The sequence below is a fragment of the Plectropomus leopardus genome, chromosome 20 (genome assembly GCF_026936395.1).
Source record: "Plectropomus leopardus strain MGB_pleo_1.0 chromosome 20, ASM2693639v1, whole genome shotgun sequence".
NCBI classification, from domain to species: domain Eukaryota; kingdom Metazoa; phylum Chordata; class Actinopteri; order Perciformes; family Serranidae; genus Plectropomus; species Plectropomus leopardus.
Genome location: NC_142195.1, coordinates 15,670,402 through 15,698,248, shown reverse-complemented (window position 1 = coordinate 15,698,248; position 27,847 = coordinate 15,670,402). Strand labels below are relative to the sequence as shown.

General features: G+C 38.3%; 1 protein-coding gene across 2 annotated transcripts; it reads right to left on the bottom strand.

Moving 5' to 3' along the window:
- Positions 1 to 434: 434 nt before the first annotated feature.
- On the bottom strand, positions 435 to 27,847 carry kdm2bb (lysine (K)-specific demethylase 2Bb). Of its 2 annotated transcripts, none has more exons than XM_042509072.2 (21): positions 27,652 to 27,847; positions 25,814 to 25,958; positions 25,632 to 25,710; positions 25,208 to 25,254; positions 23,641 to 23,819; positions 23,434 to 23,540; positions 22,137 to 22,230; positions 21,334 to 21,487; positions 21,050 to 21,165; positions 19,869 to 19,995; positions 19,215 to 19,621; positions 19,033 to 19,119; positions 12,526 to 12,756; positions 10,228 to 10,371; positions 9,962 to 10,048; positions 9,534 to 9,869; positions 7,051 to 8,126; positions 6,793 to 6,956; positions 5,351 to 5,512; positions 3,884 to 4,102; positions 435 to 2,858 (listed from the first exon to the last, which is right to left on the bottom strand). In XM_042509072.2, the coding sequence occupies exons 1-21, from the start codon at positions 27,694 to 27,696 to the stop codon at positions 2,677 to 2,679; spliced, it is 4,188 nt and encodes a 1,395-aa protein (XP_042365006.2). In that variant the 5' UTR covers positions 27,697 to 27,847; the 3' UTR covers positions 435 to 2,676. The 2 variants fall into 2 exon arrangements, with proteins under 2 accessions (XP_042365006.2, XP_042365007.2); XM_042509073.2 differs by having other exon boundaries at positions 9,534 to 9,860.

Here is a 27,847-nt window from a genome sequence, read left to right as displayed (position 1 = left end):
CACAGAGTTACATGAGAGCACAAGAAGAACATTTTCAAAACATTTCATGAAAATATAATGTAATGTGATGTTAACAAAAATAAAAAAAATATATATATATTATTATCATTTTTATTTACATTTTGATGTTTATGGAGAATGTTACTCTGAGAAAAATGCTTTGGGAGGAAAAATTGAACGCTGAAACGCTAAAAACGTTACCAAAATATTGTATTCGTTGCATTGTAGCATTCTCAGAACATTTTCAGAGCCAAAAATTGCTCGCTGGGTATCCCTATAACTAGATTGTGTTCCCTTACAACCAACAAAGTGGTGGAATATAGTTAATTTTCACTTCTGAATAATAACACAAATCTGATAGGAGCAATATCTCAGTATAATTTATGTTTCCTATTTATGCAAAATGCACATAAAATAAAATGAACAAAATGCACTCAGTATTTAAAATGAATTTAATATCTCAAAGGTTGACTTAACTTTTCCTAGAAGCTTTACATGTACACTATGTACAGACTAAACATTTATAGTAATGTACTAAAATATTTAATGGAGACATGGTGGTTTGAAAATAAAAAAGCAAATGTAAACCCATCCACTGAACTGTACCAAGTGCTATTAAAAGTTGCACAAAGAAAGTCTTTGTCTTTAAAAAAGTTTAGTTTTCAAGAAAAATGTAAACCTATCAAATAATTAAACTGTCAAGTCTGACATTTTTTAAGCAAGTCCCAATAGCAAAATTAGCCTTTTTTTATATATAACTTTAAATATTATGATAAAAGAACAATAATTGAAAATGCTACTGACTGATACCACAGGTTGTAAAATACTTAATCTTCAGACATTTAACAAAAAATAAAACTTCAAATGACTTTAAAATAAACTACCAGTGTCAATGTTAATGAATGTCTATTTCAGTGGAACCTCTGACTCAGAAAAAAAAGAACAAACAAAACCCATTTTCACTTTACGTTTGCACAAATCTTTCAGTAAATATGCTTTTTTTTTTGCAAGGCCTGAGGTCCTATTTCATCCCCTGTTTAAGTGTATTTGCTCTTATGACAGCAATTCTCAACCTTGTGGTCAGAAGATTGTGTCTGGAGATTGACTTGAATTTACTGTATTTATTTACTAATACTGGCTTTAAATTTAAAAGAAACAAAAAAACTATATTAACCTCTGCCCGTGGAAACAGAATACTATCCTGCTCACTATGCTACAATCTAATCTCTGGTGAGACTTTTGAAATAAATACATTTCCTTTCTTAACCTGAATTATGCTGCTTTCACATGGAATCAGGCAGGCGGTAGATGGAAAAACAAAACAATCATGACACTATGTTGCAGTGGTGATACCATATTGTTAACAAAGAATGGAATAAAAATGCATTAAATATTTTTTTTGTTGTTTTTTTATGTATTTTCTAGTAATTTTTCATTTCAATCTCAAAATGTTGTGCAACATTTTGCTACGGTTACTGGATTAAAAAGCATTTCCTCGAATCAGTGTGAAACGTTATGAAATGCTGTGCAACAGGCTTGCAGATGTCTGTCGACTACCCTGATTCCATGTGAACATATTACACATCTTTTTAAGGGGAATAAACTGCATCAACTGAAAGATTTATGCAAATTTACCATCTCAATCCTGGACTTTGTTGTTTCTTTATTCTCTGCACGATTCAGCACTGAGTCTTTTTTTTTTTTTTTATCATATGGCATTAAGCTAATGACAGGAGTAAACACATGGTTACATTGTTTCACAGTTACTAAATCTATTGACTGTGGTGTAAACATGTTTCTTTGCTGCATGCAGAGCTAAAATGCTTCCTTTCACAAAGCACCAAGAATACTAAAGAGTGATGGAGACTGTGCAGCTATGTCTTAATATAACCCTAGAAGCTGTTAGCAGAGTAACATTTTAGTGTTGAAAAAATATGCTTTGTACACTATATAGTGTTTGTGTGAATACATTCATGTATTCATATTTGCTGTATCAGTGCAAATGGTTTCATTATATGGAAAACAAAATGTTCAGTACCTTTGTCCGAACACAAACAGGGCACTGACGTTCATAATAAAATATAAAAAACACCCACACAAACACAAGCTACCATCCTACAGTTTAGCAACAAATCATTAGACCTTTGCCTCTCAACAATAAAGAGCTTAAAAGTAATGCCGATTGATTATCAATTCCCAATGGTATGATACTGTACAGTGGTGCAATCAATACTGCACATAAATGTATGAAACACTTTCTGATACAAAAATATTACTCTATAATGCGATAAACTCTGCATTGAAACAAAAAATAATCTATAAACACCAAAAGATAGATCGTGATACAGTACATAAACAATCAATATAAAGAAATAAATAACTTATAAACTGGTGCAAACAACAACAAAAAAACATTTTTGCAAAATTGCCTCCACAGGATAAGATTTCCATTTTTACATTCCGGCTTAGCAGCACAGCTTCCCTTTACATCAGCTTCACAGACACAGAGGCGTCCTGGTGTCTGTTCAGTCGTCCGCTGGTGTTAATGAAACACAGCGACGTTCTCCACACGCACACACGCACGCACGCACCCACACACACACACACACACACAGTCGTCTGCTGCCTCCATGTGGACAGTAGTTTTACCACTTGTGAACGTCACTCAGTATGTTCCTAACTGATCTTCTGCAGCAGTTTCTCCTCTATCAGTTCAAACTGCACGCTGACAGACATTTCTGCAATGAACTGGTCGCATCCCTCCTTAGTCACCTGTTTGCAGTATCGCAGGTCGATGTGACATATGCTCCCGCAGCGCTTGAAATAGGTCAGCGACTGGTCTGTGACCCTGTTACAGACTGCAGGGAGAAACGGGGTTAGGAGAAAAAAAGAACAAATGATGCGTAACAGGTGACCTGTTCTGACATAAGCTATGACACACATGGATTAATCAACCCTTTGAAAGATTCTAGGACGTGGAATCAATAGGCCTCCTTATGGTGAGCAGTTTCGGGATAAATGTGGACACATGAAGCCAGAATGCATTTTGCCTTTCAGCTCTTTCCATTACAGCCCTTTTATTTGCTGCTTTTTACATTTAATGGTATTCCAGAGAGACAACAATAATAAGATATAAGTATTTTTTTGCATTTGTGCACTTTGCAAAAATGCCATGAAATTCTATAAAAATTGATTTAACAATTTGTATATAATATCATGCCTCTGAACAAGAAGTAGCACCACTTCTCTGAAACCTCTCTAACATGGTTTCAACAGAAACTGAACATTAAAGGAGCACCTCAGCCCCCAAATGATCATTTATATATTAATTACTCATTCCATGTCAGATTTGGTGAAGTATTACTTTAAAACCCTCATGAAGGTCAGATTTATTGCAAGATTGTTTTATCAGACTACATTAGTTTTACTAAGGTGTGCAAAATGAACTGTAGCGATTTTAGATGTATTTCTTACAGTGCCTTCTAGACAAACTTTGGTTTCAGGAGGTGTTTTTATATCATTTTCTGTAGGTAACTTCTTTAACATTTGACAATGACATAACTCTGACTCAAAGGTGACGAAATATTCACTGTGCTGCACTTCACTTCTGTGACACATTCAGGTCTAAGTGTTGATTTTCAGCTAGTGATGGCTGAAAAAACAGTCACGTCTGGAAGGTAGAAGATGACTGTAAAAGCTAAGCATGTACTCTGCAGTTTATACCACTAAAGAATCTATGGAACTGATATATAAATTCACTCAAAGTATAATCCACTGTGGATTGATGCGACAACTCAATACATCCACTAAGTTCTGGATTTGACCATTAGGGGGAGCAAGTCAAATGCAGGCGGACTTACAGCCAACAACAGCAGGCTCCTACCTGACAGGTTGATGTCAGTGAGCGAGTCTCGTGTGGTCGTCCCTGCAGCGGTCAGGATGTTGACGGACTGGTCAGTGACGTGGTTGCAGTAGCTGAGGTCCAGCTTGGACAGCGAGGGCATGTAACGGATGATAAGGCGCAGAGACGTGTCTGTGATGTCCAAGCCTGCCAGACGCAGATCCTCTACATTACGCAATTTACTCCTGTTGTCCAACTGACCTGTAAAGTTTGGGGTTTTTTTTGGAAAAAGAGGGAAGTGCAAAGGAAAATTATACATATTTCTGACCATATGGATTAACCCTGTGCAAGAAAGCTGATGTGTGAGACAAAATCATGGTTAAGTTGCTATTATGTAGCTGGTTCCATCCAACAAGTGTTACCCGTGTATCTGATGTAGCTTCATCCTCAGTGTCATAGACCTCCACTGATTTTCAAAAACTACAAATAACACATCAAGTACTTTTGCACTGGGTGACACATTCCTTCATTACACAAAAACTGGGCACTGTAGTTTGAGTTAATCCTTACTCCTTATTAATCTGCAGCTGAAAATAGTCCTAAACAAATGCACCATTTACTCCTACATGAGTAACCTTTGCTTAAAACTACAGTACCAAGCTGTTTTGCAATATAATTTTCATATAAGTAACGTAACAAGTACAATATTCACTCCTCTCATCAGTTTCCTATTACTCCACAATGTTGCTCAATGTTCAGCAGCTCGTTCGCTAGAAGGAAATGTTTGCATTGTACGTTTCTGCAAACCACGAAAAAGTTACATTTTTCCATTTCGTAGGAATCATATCATTTCTAAAGTGAGGCAGTATATGAGCTGACTTTGTCATCAGGATAAGCAGGGGACGGTGGATGGTGTGACACCTAGCCGAGATTCCAACAAACAACAAAACCAGCTATTTTTAGAAAATCACAGCTGCATTTTCAGATGCTTTATAGCCACCAAATGTGGGTGTTTTTTTTTAATGACCCGTCACTGTGACTCCAGCGGGGATAGTGTCCCGAAAATGGAAACAGTGCTGTATTTCCAGCTGAGATTGTTAAAATCCATGTTATGATGGCTTTGTAGCTGAGAGCCATCTTCTCTGTCCATTTTGCCCACAAATGAATGAGTAAATTTATCTGTGAGTGCCAGTATTTTGTTTGTTTTTAGATACACACCACAACTGTGCACCATTAGCTTTATAAATGTTTTTGGAGTTGTGCACACTGCTATTTTTCACTAGCCAGAACTGTTCTCCCAAAATGCGGTATCTGAAGCCAAAACCTGATCTTTTCCTGACCATACCCAAGTTTCAAAGTATCCGCTACACACTAACATAAATGTGATTTATCCACGGACTACAGAAACATTTCATGCCAACGTTTGTTCTGGTGACTGGGTTGCAGCCCATTCAGCCACTAAAGCGTCAGACTGTTTAGACAGTATGTGTGAGAATGGCAGGTTGGTACCTGGCCTGTTATCTGTGGGAGGTGACAGCAGGTCCCTCATCTGAGCATCTTTCAGTCCTTCGACCCACTGAACATCCAGAGTACGCAGAAGAGGACAACTGGAGGTGCAAAGAGCAGAGACCGCCACCCAGGAGCATCCTGACAACAGCAGCACCCGCAGACCTACAGGGACACCGATGACATACAAAACACCACGTTAAACGCTTTTTACCTTACACTCACACCGATCTTCTGAAAATTTTATAAAATCTGTTCTATGTGGCCACAAGCAGTATCACAGCAAGCTAAATAAACTGCACACTCACATTGACTCTGTTGAAGAAATATGACCTATTTTTTCAGTTTTTCCATCTCCAGAGTTTTAGTTAATCTGAGATTTAAAAAAACAACCAAAATTCATATCTAATTAGTCGAGTAATCCAGCAAAGAAATTTAGAAGTAACAAAGAAAAGCATCTGAAGTAAACCATCTATATTCAGGAGCCTCTGGGGATACAATTATCCATATGGAGGAGCCATATGGGGTTTGTAATTTATTAAAAGCTGCACATGCTAAGTAAACACTTTTTTAATCAAAAACTGAGACAGTAGTTTTACTGCTCTCAGTAAATTAAGTTTACAGTCTTCATCAAGGCTAATGTAGAAAAAGACATTTACTTAAAGTTTAGATAACTTTAATGTTAGTATTGTATGGTCAAGGTGGGTGATCATGTCCTCAGATCTCTACAATTAACAGGTTTAAACTACTGGAGGTAACAGCCAAACATTTGAAAATAATCCAGCAAGAAGATCACTGAAATTTTAACTTACCCTTTATATACACTTCAAAAGGTCATCAGACCCTACACATCTATAATGCGCCACTTTCTTTTTTTTGTCACCCATCTGCTTTGTGTGATTTTTACAGCGTTCCCACACATAACAAAACTTCTCTATGACTTTTCAAGGACCCAAAATATTTTAAAAAATTATAAAATATTGCCCTTAACATGAGATTCAAACTCTATTCAGTCATAATTTCAGCATCCCACATGATGTCAGGCCATAAAGAATTTATGAATCCAACAATATAAGCCAATAGAGCTTAAAAAATGGACATGTCTAGTGGGCATTCATGAAGGGAGGGACAGGTTGCAGGGACAAAATAAAGAAACGTACAATAAATTAATAAAAACAGAACCAAAACACTGTAACATGTCGTTGCATATTAGAGCATCATCAACGTCATCAGCTACAAGAAATAAATTCATTGTTATGTAACATTAATGTAATTTAATTCATTACACACATTTCCATGATTTTTTCCAAAACTTTCAATGATTTTCACTATCTCCATGACTTTTCCAGGCCTCATCTCTCTCTGCAAATGTTCTTTATCTCATCTATTGCCTTTTAATAAAAACACAGACAGCGTGCAGAGCTTTGCCGGTTGGTTGTGTTTACCTGGCAGTCTGTTGATGAGCCAGCTGAGTTGTTTCTTGGAGATGTTGGTCCAGCTGAGGTCCAGAGCCACCGGCTGTCTCCGGATGATGCCGCTCAGCATGAGAGGTGTGATGGACTTGCAGCGGTTCAGATTGATGTGCTTCCAAAGCCTCTTGTCGCAGCACCTGGTGAGACGCGCAGCAGATATTTTACAGACGGCCGCTGTATGATGAAGTGAGGAAGACATGCTTTCAGCTGCACAGTACATCTCGTACTCACCATCTGTTCCAGGTCCTGCACACACGCATGCACACACAAAGATCTCTGTGTGTCAAGTGACTGAACACTGTCATCCACATCTCTCTTCGCATCACGTGCGCTTCGCCGTCGTTCAGCGGGAGTCTGTCCGGCGGGGGGCTGATTGGAGGGGGCCGGATCACGTGGCGCTCCATTTGGATGCATTTTGGGGGTGACCTGCAGGGGAGCGGGCGAGGGCATATTGGTGTGATCTGGGTGCTTCTGTTCCAGCCGAGTGGCGAGTAACCACGTGGCGTCTCGTTCACCTCGCGCCCCCTGTGTCGCAGCCAGTCGCCAAGGTCGCTGCTGCCATTATTAAGAGGCCATCTTGGCTTTTGGTCATCTACTTCGTTCTCAGACTCGGCTTTTACAGGCCTGTGGTTCTGATTGGCGAGGCTGTCCTCTGTTTTTAGTGGGCGTCTGTTTTGATTAGCCAAACTTTCTTCCACTTTTAGAACTCTGCGGCTCTGATTAGTGGACGAGTCCTCTGTTTTTAGTGGTTTACGGTTGTGATTGGTCACAGAGTCCTCATTTTTTAGCAGTCGTCGATTGTGATTGGCCTGACCGTCCTCCGTCTTCAATGAGCCGTGGTTTGGGTTGGACAAACAGTCTTCAGTCTTAGGCATCTCCTGGTTGAACTCTTTGCTCAGCTCTTTATTGGGGAGACGTCGACGCTGATGGCGGGCCTTGTGATGGACAGTGCTCCTCTCCTGAGCTTCTCCTGATTCACTGCTCGGTCCAGCTCTGGGAGAGTTAGAGGACTGTTCACTTTCTCTAGCGGCGGATGTTCTTAGCAGTGGACTTAACAGGACTTTGGTTTTGTCCTCCGCACTGCTGTCCCTCTCTTTTCTCACTGTCTCCTCTTCCTCTCCTTCCTCGTCTTCCTCTTGGTCTTCGTCATCATACTCATTTTTCCCTTTTAGATGAATCCTATCCAAGGAAAACCCATCTTCTTCATGATCCTCCTGGTCATCCTCTTCATCACCGTGATCATTCTCTGTCTTGATGTGTCGCAGCAGCTTTGCCGTCAAAGGATCATCCAGTTTTGAAAGCTTCTTCTAAGAAATAATAGAAGACAAATAAAGTACTTGTCAGTTTAAAAGTGTGAATTTGAGGATATTCTATTAAGTTTTTACAGATTTGATTTATTATATATTGTATTTTCAGGGGAGTTAAAGGAGTTCCAAAGTGCTTTATGAAACATATCGTAATCCAATTTAACTTTAAATTTAAATTGAAAACACACCCAACAAAAATAAACAAATGGATCTTAGACTATTCTACCGTGTGTTGGTACATTTTCATAACGTTAAATTCTTCTGTTCTCGTATCTTCTACATATATTCACAATAAAATGCACGTTGTAACAATATTGCCCTTCCTTTGCAAATTACACACAGTGTGACACAGTGCAACAGAGCCTGATAAAAAAAGTGATCCACTTGCCATTGAATTGAAGATGCTCAAATGTCAATTTTTCCTTACCGCTTAAAAGCCATATTTGGTAACTTTTATAAAAAATAACTTTTTGTCATGTTTGCTGTAACTGTTGCTACATTGACACAGTATTGTGTAAGACAGATGATCTGTGGCAAAAAAACATATTCCTCTGCCTACTCTGATACTTTGTAGTACTTCTACCGGCCTTACCGCACAAAAACGAAAACTACTAATCAGAGCCGAGGAGTCTCTAACACAGCTGTCAATCATGTCAGTCACAGCTCGTGAACTGAGGTCAAACTGTCAAACTAAGCAACTTTCTCAATGAGAAAGTTTAGCTCTGGCCTGTGGGCGGTGCTTGATTGTCAGTCAGCTGTTTTCAACGTGGCAGCCAGGTCACAAACTTTCTCATTTTACAGCTTAACAGTACACTAAAATATGTTTTCTAAAACAACTGGGGTGAGAAACAAGCAGTGCAGTAACAGAATCTTGATTTATATTTGCTGAGCACTGCCCAGATTAGCAGTTTGACTGCAGTTCATAAGCGGTGATTGACATGATTGACAGCTGCGTTGGAGACTCCTCGGCTCTGACTGATTGTTTTAGGTGCGCTTCCAACAAATGTCATTAGAAGCTGTAGGAGGGAGGGAGGGACGTGACTTTTTTGCACAGACTTCACAGACGTCTGTCTCATGTACTTTCAGAGTACGGTGACAGTTTCAGTTCATATAATAAAAAGTTATTTTCATAAAGTTACCAACTGTAGCTTAAATTAAATTTTAAAGTCACAATATTTAAAAAAATATATAAATAAATAAAATTGAAATTATTTTATCAACTTCTGTTTCCAAGGTAATGATTAAACTTTGGAAGCCCTAAAAAGCTAAAAAAAAAAACATGGAAATTTAAGTTCATATGTTACCATTTCGAAATTACATATAAGAGATATACAACATTATTTATGCCATTGATGAATGCCCTTTTTCAGTATAGCTGATAAGATTATAAACATGTAAGACTCTTACCTTCTTTTTCACAATGACAGGCTCATCATTGGTGTCAAAAAGTTTCCTCTTTTTCCTTAGTGGGTTGTCCTCAAGCCTCATTCGGGGCGTGCCATCCAGAGACAACAAGGGGGGACGTTTCTTTGGAGGCTCTTCCTCTTTCCTCTTCGGGATCTCTTCTCGCTCTGCCTTTCTCTTCACAGCAGTTGTGGTAGTCAAAGCAGTAACGGTTGCTGTAGCCACCAGCGGAGGGTCGGGCTCCTCTTTTGAATCTCGGTTTAACCGTGGCTCTTTCAGCAGCGAGCCAGGAAGGTTTGATGCATACTTGAATCCTGGCCCCCTTTTTTGCTTTGAGGCCAAAAGGTTAGAAAACAGAGCACAACTTTATTTTTCTGAGACTGAGTCAACTGTTTAATCGGTTCATGATTCAGATACATACAGATACTTACTTTCCCTGTTTTCCCAGCATGGTTACACTTTGGGCATTCCCAGCAGTTTGGCAACTCATCATTGACGACTCCGTTTGAATCTTTTACCTGAACAAAAGACAGACAGATTTAGTGGTTTTTGTGCCTGTCTATCAGGCGTAGATGGGACACATTCTGCCCCAAACACACTGCATTCTTATTAAACACAAACAATAAACAATTTGTTATTAATGAACATGACATCTGATTTCTGTAACACAAAAAAGCAGCAGATTTGACTCATTTACCTTAAGACAGTTAGGATGGACAATCTCATTGCAGATGGAGCACTCCATGAGCATAAGGTTAAACTTCTCCTCCTCGTCCTCCACTGTGTCCTCTTTCCCTGCCTCTCCACAGACGAGACACACTGCTGTGTGGGGCAGGACAGGCTGAGGAAAAAAAGACAAGACCGTTAAGATAAGGCTGCTGTATCAAATCAATATCCTCTTTTCGTGTGACTCCTCTCAGTCGACAAACTAGATAACCCACTTTCTCACAATTCTGTCATTCACAATGTTTCCATTCATTTAAAATTCAACCACAACACTGTGCTCAAGTAAGTTAGCTATCTGTAATGTTTGTGTAACTGCTACCTGTGGATTAAACAGTGTATTCAGTGAGTTTATACAGTAGGGTAAGGATGCTTTCACACCTGTAGCTAAGTTCATTTGGTCTGGACCAAAAGGACAAAAAAAAGGTTTAGTATAACCTAAAGTTATGACAGACCCAAGAGAGGAAATTTACACTTTAACACCTTGATTGACATTAGTTTTTATGTGCTTAATTCTCGTAATTACTTCAAATTATGTTGCAGAAAAAAAGAAAAAAAAAATCATTTAACACTTCCTTAAGGTACTTTTATTTTTCCTTTTTCTGTTTTTGAAAGAAGTCAAGTCAAGTCACATTTCTCAGGTTTCAAAGGGTTTCAATTTGTTTATTTATGTTCTTTGAAGTCACAAACAGCTCACAAAGAAATGATTCATTATGAGCATTATTAGTATTATTAGACTACAAATGGAGCACATATTATGAATAATGACTATAACAGCTGGAGAAAGGAGGAAAAGGAGGCGTCCTGTACAGTAATGATTCAGGGTTCATTACTGTGGGATCACTGTCAAACACTTTTAATGAACTGACAAAGAAGACTGACTCAGACTTAAGCACAGCAGTTTTAACAGCTTTTGACCTATTGGTTGCATATATAGGTTATATAACATGGCGGACATAAGATTGTGGACAGATTTCATGATCAGCATTTGGATATATTAGTCGCTTAGCCTGTCAAATCAAACTAAAATCATATATCTGCTATAATACTGTTGTTGGTTTGTTGGCTTTCACACCACAAAGGAACCATACCAGAATCTGCTGGGAAGTGAGCTGAGACCCGCCATTTTTTGGTTGTTTCAGCTGTTTGGTCGGCACCAGGGTTTGATTATCACTTTTCACTGAAGCCCAAACAAACCTGACTATCGGACAAAAAGAGATTAATTAAAACAGACCAAAAAGCTCAGGTTTGAAAGCACCGCAAGATATATAATTTGTTTTTACTTTTCTTTTCTTTTTTTTTTTTTTTTTGCTTAAATCATTATTGCTTATTCAAACATCACTGAAAGCCATGTATTTCATAGTCTGGCACCATCATATATATTGGTCATTTTATTTGATTTACATTTGATTACATTTAGTGAATTGAATGTGTCAGGAACTTAACATATTTTTGTTATAGTTATTTATATTAGTAATATTTCTATTACTATCAAATACATATACTTTCATACAGTATATATATGACTATTAGATTTAGTCATATTCTATTTTAATGATTGTTTTTGCTGTGCTTGATGGTCGCCCACCTAGAACATGGTTTTGTTTTGTGATTTAGCAAACAATCTAGATGCGTTAACAACAACAAACGGGATAATGTGGCACATCACACCATATACTCAGCTCTGAGTACTCCTTTGAAGCAGTATTAGCGCAAGTGAACATCAAGAGTGGGTTAAGCATATTGGCATATCTTAAAAGTGGGACACAGTTTCTAAAGAGCTTAAGACCACAAGTGTGGGATATTTGGGACAGAAGCCAAGTCTCTCTCGCTCTCTTGTTTATCGTGGGTAATCATCAAACTGATTCTTTCTAGTTTTATACAGTACAGTGTGTTACAGAAACAATCAAACCCAGTCTCTTTATGACTCTGTCCATGGTGCTGAAACATTTAAACACAGTCTCTGTCCTGCTGAGGTCAGTCGTTTTTACTCATGGTGACGACAAGACTCAATGATATCACTGGGATATTATTGAAGTTTTGTGTCGATTGAAGAAACAAGATATGATAATCAGTGAGCTTAAGAGGTGCTAGTAGACTGATTTTTTTTTTTCTTTTACTTGATTTGTCATACAAGCGTGAAAATGGTTTTGATCGTCTCATCTAACTCTCTGCAAGACAGCAAATAGGAACAGTCCCCCAAAATGTCAAACTGTTTCTTTAACATCATGTGTATATCAAAAGAAAAATCACATGAAGAGCAACAACTTACAGCAATGCACTGCCTCATGATGCAGGACTGTTTCATTCGGCCCGGCCCACCAAACTTCTTCATGTCTTTACAAAAGTGGCACTCTCCGCACTCCGTCCGCAGGCATGCCTCGCACTTCCGACAGCGCGTCCTTCTCCTCCTGGCACCAGATGTTCCCCGACTGGCTGACAGCTTGACTGCTGATGCAGGCGATGCTGCCATCTTAGGTTTCGGCCGGTTGGGGGGCCGGGGCTGAGAGGATAAAGAGGATACAGTGTCAAGTACCTGAAATGACAGATGAATTTGTTTGTTCATAAAAGGATGCATGTATTACTTTTTTTAATATTTAGCAACATTATGCGGCTACATACAAGGTATGCTCCTAAAAAATAGTTAAGTAATCGAAGTGGACAAAAAGTATGTGCATTTACATAATAATAATGTGAAGCAAATGTGTGGTGTGTACTGCTTGAAAGGCAGCAAGCTTGCCTTATTATCTTTCATGACTTGTAAGCCTGTAGATGCTTTACAGTCAACAAACGATAGTTTATTATTAATTTGACAATTCAGCATTTTCAGATTTAAAGAGACAGTTCATCAGACCGTGAGAGAAACTTTAGACATCCACCAATTATTTATATTTTATGCTCCAGGTCAAATTTGGACTGTTTTTTTCTTCGTCTCAAGTCAGACCTTTAGAGATTCAAGTCTCAGGTATTTATGACATTTTTTATGATATTTTTTGATTTTGGGGTGAACTATCCCTTTAAGTAAAGACCGATAGTAAGCTCTGAAGAGCACCTCAATCTACTGTTCTGAATTGCGATGCATTTCATTTAATGATGGTTCTATGGCTCAATAATAAGCACTTACAATCATGTTATGTAATAAGGAAACACTCAAAATATTCTATTAAATTCAACAGGGGTCAGTGTTATGGCGGATGTAGGTGGTGCTACACAATCTGTTGTTTGCTCTTTGTAACACCAGAGTCCAAATATCCAAACACATACACGTGCAAAAAAACAGAAGAAAAAAAAACACCCTATCTAAATGTGCATTCATACACAAGATAAATATCCAGAGACACAAATCTGATCACGCTGTGTATAAACACACGATTTCATGGCTGTTAAAGCACAGGATCCAGGAGAAAACAAACACATCAAGAATGTCCCTGGAGGCATCCTCCAAATTTAGCACTTCACTCGCTTGCATGTTTCTACTTCAAAGAGAAACTGCACTTATGGTTACATTTCACACATGGATCACTAGGAGCCATTATTCTGTGTTAGGGGGCGCGCAGACTGATTTATAACAGTACACATTAAATGTGCTCTATTTAATAGAACTGGGTAATGGAGATGAGGTGCCTTTGATCTCCATAACTATTGTTCTGGCGTTTTTTATGTATTCTGCTCCTTCTCAGGCTCGGAGCCCAACCACAACAATGTATTCTTCACACGAAAACCACATGTCAAAAACACTGCCGACCGTGCCACGTGAGAAAATATGTGGCGATGTGTGAGATGAAATAAACAGGGAGAAGGAGTGCGAGAGACTGCAGCTCTTGGAAATGAAGATCCGATTTCTTTAGTTACATCGGCAGTGCAGATTTTCCTAGCGTCAGCATAGCAACAGCCACGTCCCATTCCCTAACAGAACAGTCTATGACACACAGACTTGTAACCAATAAGAACTGTAATGAGACTCTCTAACAGAAAAAGAAAGCAGGCTCAATCTTAGGCATATTACAATACTTTATTCTAACAATAGCCATGAAATTGACTGACACAGGCAGTCAGATATGTGGTTACCAGACAGGATTAGAGTGAGATATTGGGGGTTGGGGGCGCAGGCTGCACCGGACTGTTCTGGGGGTATTGGTGGGGATTACAGACTGCTTCGGAGGGACACTGGAAAAGGACCAAATATCCCAGAAGAAGACACAGGGCTGTAATTTTGCCAGTTCCTAAAAACATGACACAACAGATCAGAGCTATGGTCCATCTGCTAATGCAAGATCACACTAAATAACAGGTAGCGAGACACTGTAACATCTGTTTATACCTGTAACTTAAACTGCAGGTGTAAGATACTTCAGAAAGCTGTCCATATTGTCCCCTAAATCCCCTCAAACCTCCCTCCCCCCTGCCTTTCAGTCTGTTGAGTGAGTGATCTCTAAAGCAGATATCCCTCTGACGCTCAGAATTAAATGACAGGAGTGGTTGTCAACAACACTGCCAAAGAAATAACCAGTCTCTCTGCCTTAGTAACTACTCTCCGTCACACATTTAAGTGTTTTTAATTTAGAATTAGTAGCTGTAGTTTACACACTGTTCAGAGCAGAGACATGTGTCCTCAGTGCAGGGACAGCCTCAGTAACCAACTTAGTAATTTCTTGGCTCTTCAGAGCTCATTCAGTTGGGAAACATTATGAGAAACAGACTTTAATGTTCATCGACACAGCCTCGGAGCCTCTTGAGCTACTGTGGAGAACAGTGGAAATCAATTACTGTGGATGTGCTTAACATCACCTTAAACACAGATTGAAGACAACACATACTGAGCACAGATTGCCAAAACAACAGGTCATGTTTTTTTAATCAAAAGCAGAACAAACTCAAAGTCAGACACACAGAGAACTGTAGTGTCTAAAGCCAAAAGACACTATTAAACGCTGTCCCATTTTTATGACGTAGCTGCTCGATTTATTGGGATGAAATTTCATGATTTCTTCCCCTCTAGAATACATGTGGAAACAATTATCTTGACAAAAAAATGGGTTCACAAGTTCTTGGAAGGATTAGTTTCCTGTTAAGCTTCAGAGGTGGCATATGCTGTGAAGCTGATGCTGTATTTGAGGGGAAAAAACACACACAAAAACATGTGATTGCTGTTGTACATGGTATAGCCCAGATTTAAGGAAAGCAGAACAAGTGTTACACACCAACTTTTAATAAAACCTCTAGCGTGTATAGTGAATCGGAAGCTGAGTGCTGCTGAGCAACAAAAAACAATATCAATCAGTAAAACAACTCTTTACAGAGTATGCAGAACAGGCTTTGGATATATATATATTGTGCAAGCAGTTAATAAATTAACTGTAAAGTTGTTCAAACTGGTGCTACATGCTGAACTGTTTGGGCTACACTGTGGACAACCTGCATGCACTTAAACATATATTGCATACTTTGTTGACAATCAATAGCTGTGACAGCAAAAACAGGTGCATAACACAACTTGAACAAACAGAACTGAACATTTGTTTTGGTATTTGTCAAAAGAGGAAATCAGACTCTGCAGTCAATGTTTTTCAAATCCAAATGCAGCCACAGAATGACTGTAAGGGGGTGTGGTTCAGAGTTAAGAGATATTCAAATTAACAAAACACATTTCTTGCTGTGCAAGCAAGTCTCATATTAAATCTCACAGCCATGTACCCAGAATAAAATCCAATATTCCTTCTGTAATGACTGCCTTCTTATTAACACATAACCTTTGTTGTGATCACACATATTCGAATGTGCGTATCTGGTGCTTTTACAATCAAACCATGAAAGATTAATCTTCTGCATCTACATGAATTTCCATTCCTCTGCTCCTCTGCTTTGAAACCACCAATAGCAGCCCTGAGGCTCTGAGCTATATAAACACAGCCTTCTCCTACTGCTGCTTTTACCTTACACATGCACACACACACACACACACACACACACACACACAAATACAAACAGATAACCTATATAAAAAAAACAAGGGGCAAAAATCAAAGCCCAGGCACAGAGGTTAGATCAAATCAATGCATTTCTCTCCAGGTAGCTCCATTTCCTCGCTGCCCTGTGATGCTGCACACTGCTCTGTCTGGCACAAGCATTCCTCTGGTGGCCTCACTACGTCTGCCTGCAGGGGTTCGGTGTGCTAACCTGCTCAGAGTCTGAGTCGTAGTCCTCATCATCAGCGCTCAGCGACATGGCCATGGCTGTTTTTTTCACGCAGCGTCCAGCTCACAGAGAACTGACATGGCTGCAGTCTCCTCCTCCTTCTACTCCTGCTACTGCTGTCTGGCCTACAGCCCTCCCTCCTACTCTAAAGCTCCACAATACCACAAGCAGATGTAGGAAACACAGAGAGCCTGCCTCATTAATATGGATCCACTCCCTGGAAAACGGGAGGGGTGTTTGGGAGCGCAGGGCCAATGGGAGGCAGCTGTGCATCAGAATATGTACCGGGGGGTGTCTGCTTCTGACCAATGACGAGAGGAAATGCAGAGAAGATGTGGACATATTCATGATGGGTATCACAGGGAGAGGAGAGCAGGCTCTGCACAGCCAATAGAGCCAGATGGCATCTCATTACAAAAGGCAAACACAAAGAGGCCCCACCACCAGCAGCTGGCCTTTGGAGGGATGGGTGGGGGTGAACCGGAGGGTCCATGAGACCAATAGAGATCACCTCCATACATTCATGTACAGCACATCCCATCCTACCACCTCCTGTTGAGGCTTCTCCGCCTCTTACACACTTCATTCATCAGTTTGAACAATTAACTATTAACAGGAAATCAAACATACAAACATTTACAAATTAAAATGTATATTTTTGTTAACTTAGGTTAAAATGCCTGAGCACATGCTGTATATGGCACCACTATTATATCATAATGCAATGCAGGTCAGAGAGAGCATTGAAATTAAACACTACATCCGTGTATTGTACATGAACAACTGTTTTGACCTTTTTAATACTATGAAGAGGTTGTTTTTCTTTTTAAGTTTAACTAATGAATGTAAAAGCCTTGATTCTGACCCTCGTACAGCCTCCTGCTCACCTCAAGACACCAGGATTAATTATATTAAGGCACCTCTACCCTGTAAGTGTTTACAGCAATTTAAAGTTCACAATATTTCAATTTCACATGGACTTTGTCTAAGGAGGTAATTTGTGCAGCATACTGAAGCCCAAAAGGCACTTGCATAAGTAGTGCTTGAGTAATGAGCATCTGCACTGGCTGAAAAATGTGATTTAAATTTTCCTTTATAAGTTCTAAGTATGTCTGAAGTAAGCTTGAAACAATGAGTTGTGCATCTGGTCTGAAAAATGAAAGAGAATAATGAACAGTTCAATTGAAAGCTTGTTTTCTGATCCAGAGCAAATACTACAGTATGTTAATGACAGCAAAATACAGCATATGGAGGTATGTGTGTGACAGACAGCAAAAATAAATAAAAAAAACAAATTATTTACTTCATTAGACAGTACTGCAGCCTGTTTAGGGAAAATTCTGACAAGTGAGTACATCTACTGCACTACTAAGTGTTGAAGTAAGAGAGAGAAGAGAGAATAAGGGATAATGTCAAGCATGGAAGTGTGAACAAAAGAATTCAGAGCTGATTATTTCTAAGATTTTTTGCATGACAATCAAAAATTGAAACTACAGATTAATGAGAAATGAACAGGGTCAACCTGGCAGTGCTTTAAATAAACTCTGCCCTTTTCCTTAGTAATTCATCACTACACAACTAAAGTAGCACCATTCTACTACTAATAACAGTTCTAAACCAAATTAAATCAAATGATACTAAAAACCAAACCTTCTTTGAAAACACGTCAGATTTATCAAATGCAACATTCTATTTACAGTTTTTATCTTTAACTGTGACATTAACGTACTGTTTCATACCATTACTTGTTTTCCAGAGTCATCAGTGGGATGTGGCTGTACTGTCATCACTCACTCATTGTAACTCATTAAAGGCATATATTGCGCTCCAAAGTGGGTTTGGGCATTATTTCAGTATTACAGTATACCCGGGTATTTAGAAATCTTGATGGTATGATTTTGAACAATAACATATTTACACATCCAACTCTGTGAATTAAGTTTATGTCAACCGACCCAGAGTTGGTGATTGTTGGACCAGTGGGCTGACTACCTAGATGAATTACAAGACTAACAAATAAAGTTTTTGTGAGTTTTATTTTGTTTCTGTTGAGTTTTTTAGTGAGTGTATTTTACAATGAGTTAGTAAGACAATTAAGCCAAAAATAGTTTTAGATTAATGATTGAGAGAAATTTCAATACAGGAGGTGTACGGTCGTATTTCTCTGTTTAATAAAGGAAGAGTTTGTAATGTCTATTTGTTAGACCGAAAAAGCTAAGAGGGCTTGCAGAACGTGGCAAATTCACTGGTTGATATTGTAATAGATACCACCCAAGCATACGCCATATAAATCAATGAAAGTAAAAATGTTGTCGACAATGCAAAGAAAATTTCACAAAATTAACCTTTTAAGTGAAACGTTTCAAAATGTTATTGCAAAACATTGTCAAGTGACAAATGCATCAAAACTCACTTTATAAAATTGTGTTTTTTTTCTGTTGTATTGAGTCATGATCAACCCAAATTTAAGTACATACCAAGCACCATCAACTTAATTTAAAAGCCAAAAAATTAAAAAAAAAAAGCACACCATTTCGGGCAAAAGCATTAGAAAAGTCTCAGAGTGCAGCCGACATATTCTTACCTTTATAGTTTTCTTGGGCCAGTGCACCACAGGAACTCCAGTGATCGCTAATTTGGGGTCATCATCGGCATGTTCTTTTAAGACAACCTAGACAGCCACGGAGAACAAACAAAAGTCAAGAGAACTCTGATGTGAATGTTGGTGTTCTATGATGATCTCTATGATCATCTTTTCGTCCTCACCTTCATGTCGTCCAGCAGTGCTTGTGGGTTCTCGATCCCCTCCGGAACACATTTCTTATTTTCAGGGAGCGACTCCAGCTTCTCAACCAGCGTCCTGAGTCCGCTCAGTTCAAACTCTGTCAAATGAGTCCATTTATTCTGAGACTCCGAGGCTGGAGAGTCAGAGGGAGTTTGGGGGAACTCTACAGAGATGGAGCCGGGATTACAGCTGTCCTCTGAGTCAACAGATAAAACAGCTTTGAGGTGTTGGCCCCTCCGGTTATCAGGAGAGCAGGGGCCATCTGGGGCACTTCTCTCTGGTTTTTCACCCTGGCCTTCCCTGACGTGAGTCTCACAGGAATCCTCGTTCATGTCCTGGCTCCTGGAGTCAGAGGAGGGGCTCCCTGTGTTTGCCTTTGTCTCATAGTCTGAAGGGACAAAAGAGCAAAAGAAATCAAATAACTTACACGTATCCACGGTATATTTTTCTTTGTATCGGAAGGATGCTATGAACCGCAGAGATAATATAACTAGAAGAGCAAAGAGTCACTTGTGTGATCAAGCATGGCATTGAAACAGCATGAAATGTTTGATTGTAAATGCAGCAGGTAATCCATAATGCCCCCTCTTGTGTTTGTCCAATAATGAGCAGCTGCATTTCTCAATTTCACTCACCCGTTAGTACAGCCTCTTTGCGGATCTCCTGAGAGTAATAGGAGCGTTTGGTGAGGCAGTGCAGGTATCTCTCCAGGACATACCAGCATATCTCATAGTAGAAGGGGAAACGAAACTTGGAATTAACCTGAAAATAAGAACACAGACAGGTCATATTCAATACTTTTTCCCACAAAATTTGGCCTAAGAGTTTTGTGTTATGAACTTTTATGTACCACCAAGTAAACTGTAGTAACTTCTTAACAATATATTTTCTTCTTAAGAAAAATCAAGGTGTCTGCAGGTATCAGACACTTCAATAGAATTGTTTTTAAGACCTTTTCAAGATAATTTTAACCAAATTTAAGACTAAGAATTTGGGGCAAATCATTTTTTCTTATTCAGACATTGGTAGTGTATATATTTATGTAGGAATATTGTTATCAGAGTGAGTACGATAATCTACATTTTGCCAACAGGTAAGTGTAAGTTTAAAGTAAAAGACAATATTAGGCTGAGTGAAAGGTTTAAAAATGTGTAACATTAGAAATGTGGACTTTCATGCAGAAGAACTTGACTCATTTTTTTAAGAAGAAATTAAAAGATGGATATATGAAATTGGATATCATGTTTGTGGCAATTAAGACCTCACAAATTTACATGTCAGACTATTGAATGAATTTTAAGGCCTAATATTTATATAAAATTGAATTTATGACTTTTTAAGGAACACCCTGAAAACAAATCTAGAATCAACACATAAAGTGATATTACATTTGTCAAAATTAAGGTATCAGTAAAATATATATTTTATTCCATTTCAGAAATATATTTACAATAAAACACATTTTCACATTAAAAAATGTATCTTTTTTTAGATGCATAACATTAAGTGTCTTTACATAACATTCTGAAGCTTCTAACATCTTACAACACACACACCTTCCTGACTTTTCACATGTATTTTTTGTCATTTTGTCGCTGCCAAAAATTTTGCCCTTTGACTCTTTTCTCTTATTTCTCTCTCAATCTCAGCCCAATAGATTCCTCCTCCACCCCATCTCTCATTCTGCTGTCTCTACAGGTGAACTCCTCACCTTCCCCTGGTTCTCGAGAGATTGATTTATCCAAGGTAGAGTTTGCTGTATTGCGGCGCAGGCCACAGCTCTGACACACAACGGAGAATGCAGCAAGCTTCCTACCTTAGTCCTGTTCTCTATCTCATGGATGGTAAGCTGCATAGGAATATTGAAGCTGTGCAGAATATTGCCTCCGAACACCAGCGTGTCCTCTGGAGTGTAGACAGCATGAATCCATCCTTAATTAAAAAAGACATATATAGAGATATGAGGAACATAGAGAATGTATGCAGTTGACACAGCTGAATATACATTATAATAGTCAGGTAAAGCTTGGCATTACTGTTCATTGAAGTGGGAGCTAATCTTTTCCTGCTGACTACTTTGAAAGAACCATGCCAACACACCAGATGGGATGAAGAAGGTGTATCCTTGCTTAAGCTCCACTCTCTGGCATCCATCAGCTCGGTCTCCCAGGAAGATATCGCTCTGCTTGCCCGACAGGACCCAGTCCTCATAAAGGGCAAGGTTATGAGGGGTTGGAGGCACGAGCCAAAACACCTGAGGAGAAGCAGAGATGTTTTATTTAGAGGTTATACTGTACACCCGTGGCCAGCTCAGGTGAAATATCAACTCTGAAACTATGAGCAAAACTGAATTTTTCTGGAAATATTACAATACATGCTTTTTCCTAATTTCTCCCCTTAAAAGAATATTTTATCCCCCAAATGATCGTTTGTATATCAGTTACTCATCCCATGTTATGTCAAATTTTTTAGCATGCCATAAAATTACTGTTTCTTGTCAATGGAGTCTGGCATTAAAGAGAGCAAAGATAAGTTTCACTTTCCAATGAGTTCCCCATTGAAAACTGCTTTCTGGAAAATTGCTGAGCATGTGAATGGATAAATAAGACTTGGATTATACTGTCGGAGTTGTGTGAGAGTTTATAAATTGGTGGTTGATATAGTTTTGCTTTTGTTATACACAGTCACCTATGACTTCTCGGTTTTTGGATTCTTCATTCACTGGAAGCAAGCAAGAAAAACGCAGTTTTCCTCACAAATCCAGCATAATACAAGGAAACTGACATACAAATGGCCATGTGAGAGATGAAGTATTTCTTTGATGTTAAATAAAAGGAACACTAATTAACAAAGAAGAATGTATGAAATATTAGATAAGCTATCAGAGACTAGCATGAACTTACTTTCTGTCCCTTGAATACATGATACCAAACAGATGTTCCCCCAAAATCGATGTGGAAGTCTGTGTAGCAGCCCTTCACACTCATCAAACAATACCTGCAGCAGAAAAAGAAATGACAGAATAATGCAAAGAATCACCTTGTAGACAAGTAGGTTGTGAGGAAATAAAGGTAATAAAAAGTAACTGACATCCATGAAAAGAAAAAACACAACTCAAACGATTAGAAAGCAGCAGTCACCATAGTTTTGTTTTGCTGGAAACAGCTCTCAGAAAACACCACTAGAAATCCCTCACAAGAGCACTACAGCATAGAAAATTGTTCACAATGGGACGTCTCTCCTCTGGAAATTAATTGAAGAATGATTTGCACTCTGAGATAAATTATTCAGTAATTTATCTTGATGGGAGCAGTTCTGTTTATCTGAAAATAATCTAACGCACAAGGAGAATACAGAGAAAAAAAAAATACCAAACAGATCCATACGCAGAGTTACAGCTTGCATCCCACACAGAGATGATGGCAGATTTTTTTAAACAAATAGAGCTAGTTGGATGGTTGGCTGCAACCAACAGTTCAAAAACCTAACAGCAAATGTTAAGCTCATGCTGAATAGTGTGGTAACATTATGCCAGACTGTAGTTCTGCTCCTTCTCCACCAATGCTAACAAACTTATGTGACTGTCTGCACCAACAACAGGTATCATTGTAGCAGCAGAATAACAGCTGAACTAAACACTAGTGGTGACACTGAAATTAAGCCTGTTGGAGTTTGCAAAAATAATCATGGAAAGTGGATATCTATGTATTTATTCCATTATGTATGACCCAATCCCTACCACGAGCATTCACCTAACTATGGGTGCTATTCAATCAAAATAATTAAAATCAATAAATATAAGTCAACAGAGGGACAAAAGGGTAGAGGGTCGGGTTAGCAGGGTCTCTGTGTGATAGCAGGTTAAGAGGAAAGCCACAATTGGTTTTGACTCTGAGCCATGTACAAATGCTGGGAGCTGATTGGTTGAGAGGCGTCTGTGCAGTAAGACTACAGCTGTTATAAAACCATCCTCCACTGTGGAAAACTCTGCTGCCTAGCAACAATCAAGAGCACTTACAGGAGATGGATAACGCCGACCCTGTGCAGCAATAAATGAGACATTCAGATGGGAGGGGAAATCATATTTACTGCCAATGAAGCAGCAATTTTCCTCTAAGTATTTTCTATATCTGTTACTCAGAGGCTGACATACAGCTCAACAGAGATTTTTGTGAAAGCAGAAATCCAGTCAAATCATACCTTTGGACTTTAGGGTACTTCATGTCTGAGATTACATTAGTGGCTTCTGTTTGGCTGTGTTTCAGATCAGGAGGCCACATGTTGTCCACCCAGTCCACTTGATCCACCTGTGAGACCACAGTGCTGTTAGTCACACTTTCTCTGAATTTGTGAACATCATGCAACCTTTTACAACATCAGACAGAGTGTTGTGTTGTGTTGTGTTACCACTGTGGGGCGCTTGATGAGGTTCTCCAGCTTCGTGTGGCTGAACTCTAAGCTGATGACATTGAAGAGTTTGTCCCGCTCTTCCTCGGGTGTTTCATAATAACGGACAAACTGAGCCATGCTCATTTCAGAGCCTTTCTGAGTGCTTACGTCCATGACATCCACTGACCGACGACTGCCTGCAAAAAACAACCAGCATATTATTTTGAGATATATACAGAGTAAATGTGCTTTTTTGATGGATTTTCTCATGAATACGTTGCTTCTTATGCATGTAATTCCCCATTTTACCCACTAGATGGAGCAACTATGCTCCAATCCTATTCTGACTTCATGTATTTCAGGTTTCACTTAACACAGCTGGATTTAAATGAGAAAGAAAATTGCTCTTGATGACTTTTTAAACATAAAAAATTATAATAATTGATGTTAAAAAAGTGATTGATGAAATTGATGAAAAAATATCTAGTTTTAAGGACATACATAAAATAGACAATATGAGAAACTACATATGACAAGCAGAAAAATTGACAGTTAACTGTACGTGTCTGTGTTCATATTACAGACACGTACACAATTAATACGTATTACACATATTAATTGTGTAATATGAATATACCACAATTATGATTTTTTTATATATATATATACGCATTGTTTAGATTCATCCTCCTTCTGATGGGTGCAACATTTTACCAAAAAAGCATTTTTTTTAATTCATAAAAATTGTTCCATTGTGTAAACAAAAGGTTCTTTAGTTTCCAGCAATATGGGGAAGCCTTTTTTTTTATTATATTAACATTTGATCACTGAGCCCAATATGTTTTTGATCAATTTGTTAGTTTATGTACATGGTTTTTGATCTAATTAATGGACTTGGTAAGGTGAGAAGTAGTTTTTTTTCCCTTTATTTCATTAAGTGCTCTTATCTCGAAGTCTTGAGTCCCCCAGGATATGTGGTAATTAGGATGGTGTCCCAGGTGTCATCAGTTAGTTAGTCAGCTCAGGAAGATGCCAGCACACAGTTTTTTAACTGCTTTTGTTTGCTTCAAGTATTTTGTTGTTACTTTGAATTATTTTGGGTTATCATCACTGGTATCTTTAGACTGGAATGTGAAAATCAACCTGCTACACAACATTTAACCATGGTAAATAGCACAACTCAACACTGATCTGTTTATCCTTTTTATGTGGAAATCAAGTTGGACTCTCTGCTGACCGTCTATATTTGGAAACTAGAAGCCACTATAGGGGCATTTTAGCTGACATTAGCACAAGTTTTTTTTTAAATCTGTACTGCAGAACCCATCATAGTTAGTGCAGTTTGAACATGTTTTCATAAACCGGGCTGTGGAGGCAAACATGACAATGAATGAGACTATATGATACTTCTAAGACAATTAAGATCATCGCAGATGTTCCCAGAACCTGAAATTCACTGACCTCCCTATTTTTTTATTCTTTGACTTAGCAGCTTCTAGATGCACATATGCTTTTGGTTGTTCTTTAACAACTATGCTATATGCATACATTTAGTGTGTATGTGTTTGTGTAGCATCCTACTTACCAACTAAGCCTTTAACTTCACTGACTGTAAATTCAGGATCCGGCATTCTGTGTAAGAGAGGGCTTGATGTCACTCAGTTCATATATATTACATGTGTAGTCAAAAACACAGGCAAATATAAAATGGGTTCATACAACACTGTCACTCACTGTCAAGGATTATTGTTAATAATAGGGACTGTTCGTTATTTCTGAGGGGGGTGCAAAAAGATGGAGGCATGTCAAATAGTTTTTGAAACACTGGGGAGGGACTCATCAAAATCACTATTTTCTATGTCTCATTTAACAGCAAGGCTTATTTCAACTCCAGAATTACTCATTTATATTGGAGGGAGGGTCATGCATTTTAAGCTAGTCACTCAGGGAGGCTTGAGAAAAAATTGACGATAAGTAAAGAACAGTCCCTTACAGCAATGGCCACTCACCTGATCCCCAGTCCATCTTTCTCTTTAAATATGAGCGGGGTCCTGAGAGCCTCCCTTTGCACATATTCATAAGAGAAGTCTGCAAGTATGGACAAAAGTATTTAAAGGAAAACATATGCATCTTACAAAATAAATAATAAACACCAACAAAGACTATTATGAAATATGATATGTTACTTTACCTTTACCCTCCATGCAGAGGACAAATTTGGCGCTGTAACTGTCACTCACAAGCTTCTCCTCCACACTGAATCCTCTGATGTTTGCAATTTCCTCTACATCGGACAAATCCTCATTTTCATCATACATCCTCCTACAGATGGAGCGCTGCCATTGAAAACAAGATAATTTGTATGATATAAATGAAACTCTTTCTGCCATAACGGCCCCTTTATCTCCATAAACAATCAATATGGCTGATGATTTAACATTTATTTCACAATAATTTTAAAACTGAAGTAAAGAGTTATATTTAATTCCTTACTTGTAGCATCATTGTTCCTTAAATGTGACGTCAAGCAGAGTAACAATTGATTAATTATTTTTTAATTAACTAATTAAAAAACAATTTACACTCTTTTTGTCATATGCCACCCTTCTGTCTCCATAAACATCCAGTATGACTGATTATTAAACATTTATTGTATTCCTAACTTTAAAACTGGAGTAAAGGGCCATATCCATATCTTTAACAGTAGCATAATTTTTCTCTAAATGTGATGTCAAGCACAATAAGTGTCAGACAACAACACCTGACCTGGGAAAACAGTTTGTCGGTCAAAAAATAACTAAATTGAAAAATAATAAAATAATACAATAAAATTTTAAAAAAATAAAATAAAATAATTATACTTTTAAAAAAAACTTGTCCTGGGAAAAGGCAGTCGTTGGTGTGTTATCCTATAATATTACATGAACAAATAAAACACCAGTGGAAAGCAAACTCTTTCTGTCATAGACAGCGCTTCTGTCTCATAAACACCCTGAATGAGTCAATAAACAATCATATTTCTAATTTTAAGACTAGAGTAAAGGGTCATATGCAGTTAAAATACATAAAAGTAATAAATTAATTTTTTTAAACATGTCCTGGGAAAAGACAGCCTATGGTATGTTAACGCTACATGAAAAATGAAAAAAAATGAAGCACGCATGGAAAGCAAACTCTTTTGACTTTTTGTCATTGACAGCCCTTCTGTTTGATTTTTTAACATTTATTGTATTCCTAACTTTAAAACTGGAGTAAAGGGTTATATGCAGATTATTCATAGTAGCATCAATTTTTGTGACATCAAGCACAATTGTTTCCACTCGTCCTGGGGAAAACAGTTTGTCAATTTTTAAAAAAAAGAAGAAGTAATGAAAAATTAATAGAAAATTAAAATATAAGAAAAATAAGAATATGAATACTAACACTACTATTATTACTACTACTACTTATAACAACAATGATAATAATAATAATAAATTAAGAGAAAACACAGCCGTTTGGACGCTATCCCACATCCTTACATGTAAAAATAAAACACGCGTGGAAAGCGAACTCTTTCTGTCACAGACCACCCTTCTGTCTCCATAAACAGCTCGTATAACTGATTATTACACATTTATTTCATCCTAACTTTAAAACTGGAGTAGGGGGTCATATGCAGGTCTTTAACAGTAGCATCATTTTTCCTTAAATGTGACGTCAAGCACAATAACCATTAAACGACACTTGTCCTGGGAAAAGACAGCCGTCGGTACGTTACCTACAACGTTACATGTATAATGTTTGCAGTATTTAATCTAGAGGTGCTTTATCTTGTTGTAGCTGCGATACGCTCGCTGAACTATTACAATTACACATTTATAACACCCACAATGTGAGAGCTATCGTTTCTCCTTATGGCCGCTACTTTCACAGCTCAAGTGACTTGACAAACATCCCCAACGTTTACAAACGTTAGCTTAGCTAACTAATTAGCTCGCTGCCAATCTCGCTTCATAAGCTAACGTTAACACGGCAGATGGTACACACCAGCCTGCGTCCAGATTCAGCACACGTTTCCGCGGCCTGAGCCATCGTCCCTTATTAATGTTTTCCAGTCACTCGGTGTCGGGAGAGCATCTTCGTGCGCGGTGAAGTTAAAGAAACACTTAGCACGCTTTTCAGGTTCAAAACAAGGGAACCATGTTTTTGTGTATTACGTCACCGCCAGGAACCAAAACATTGT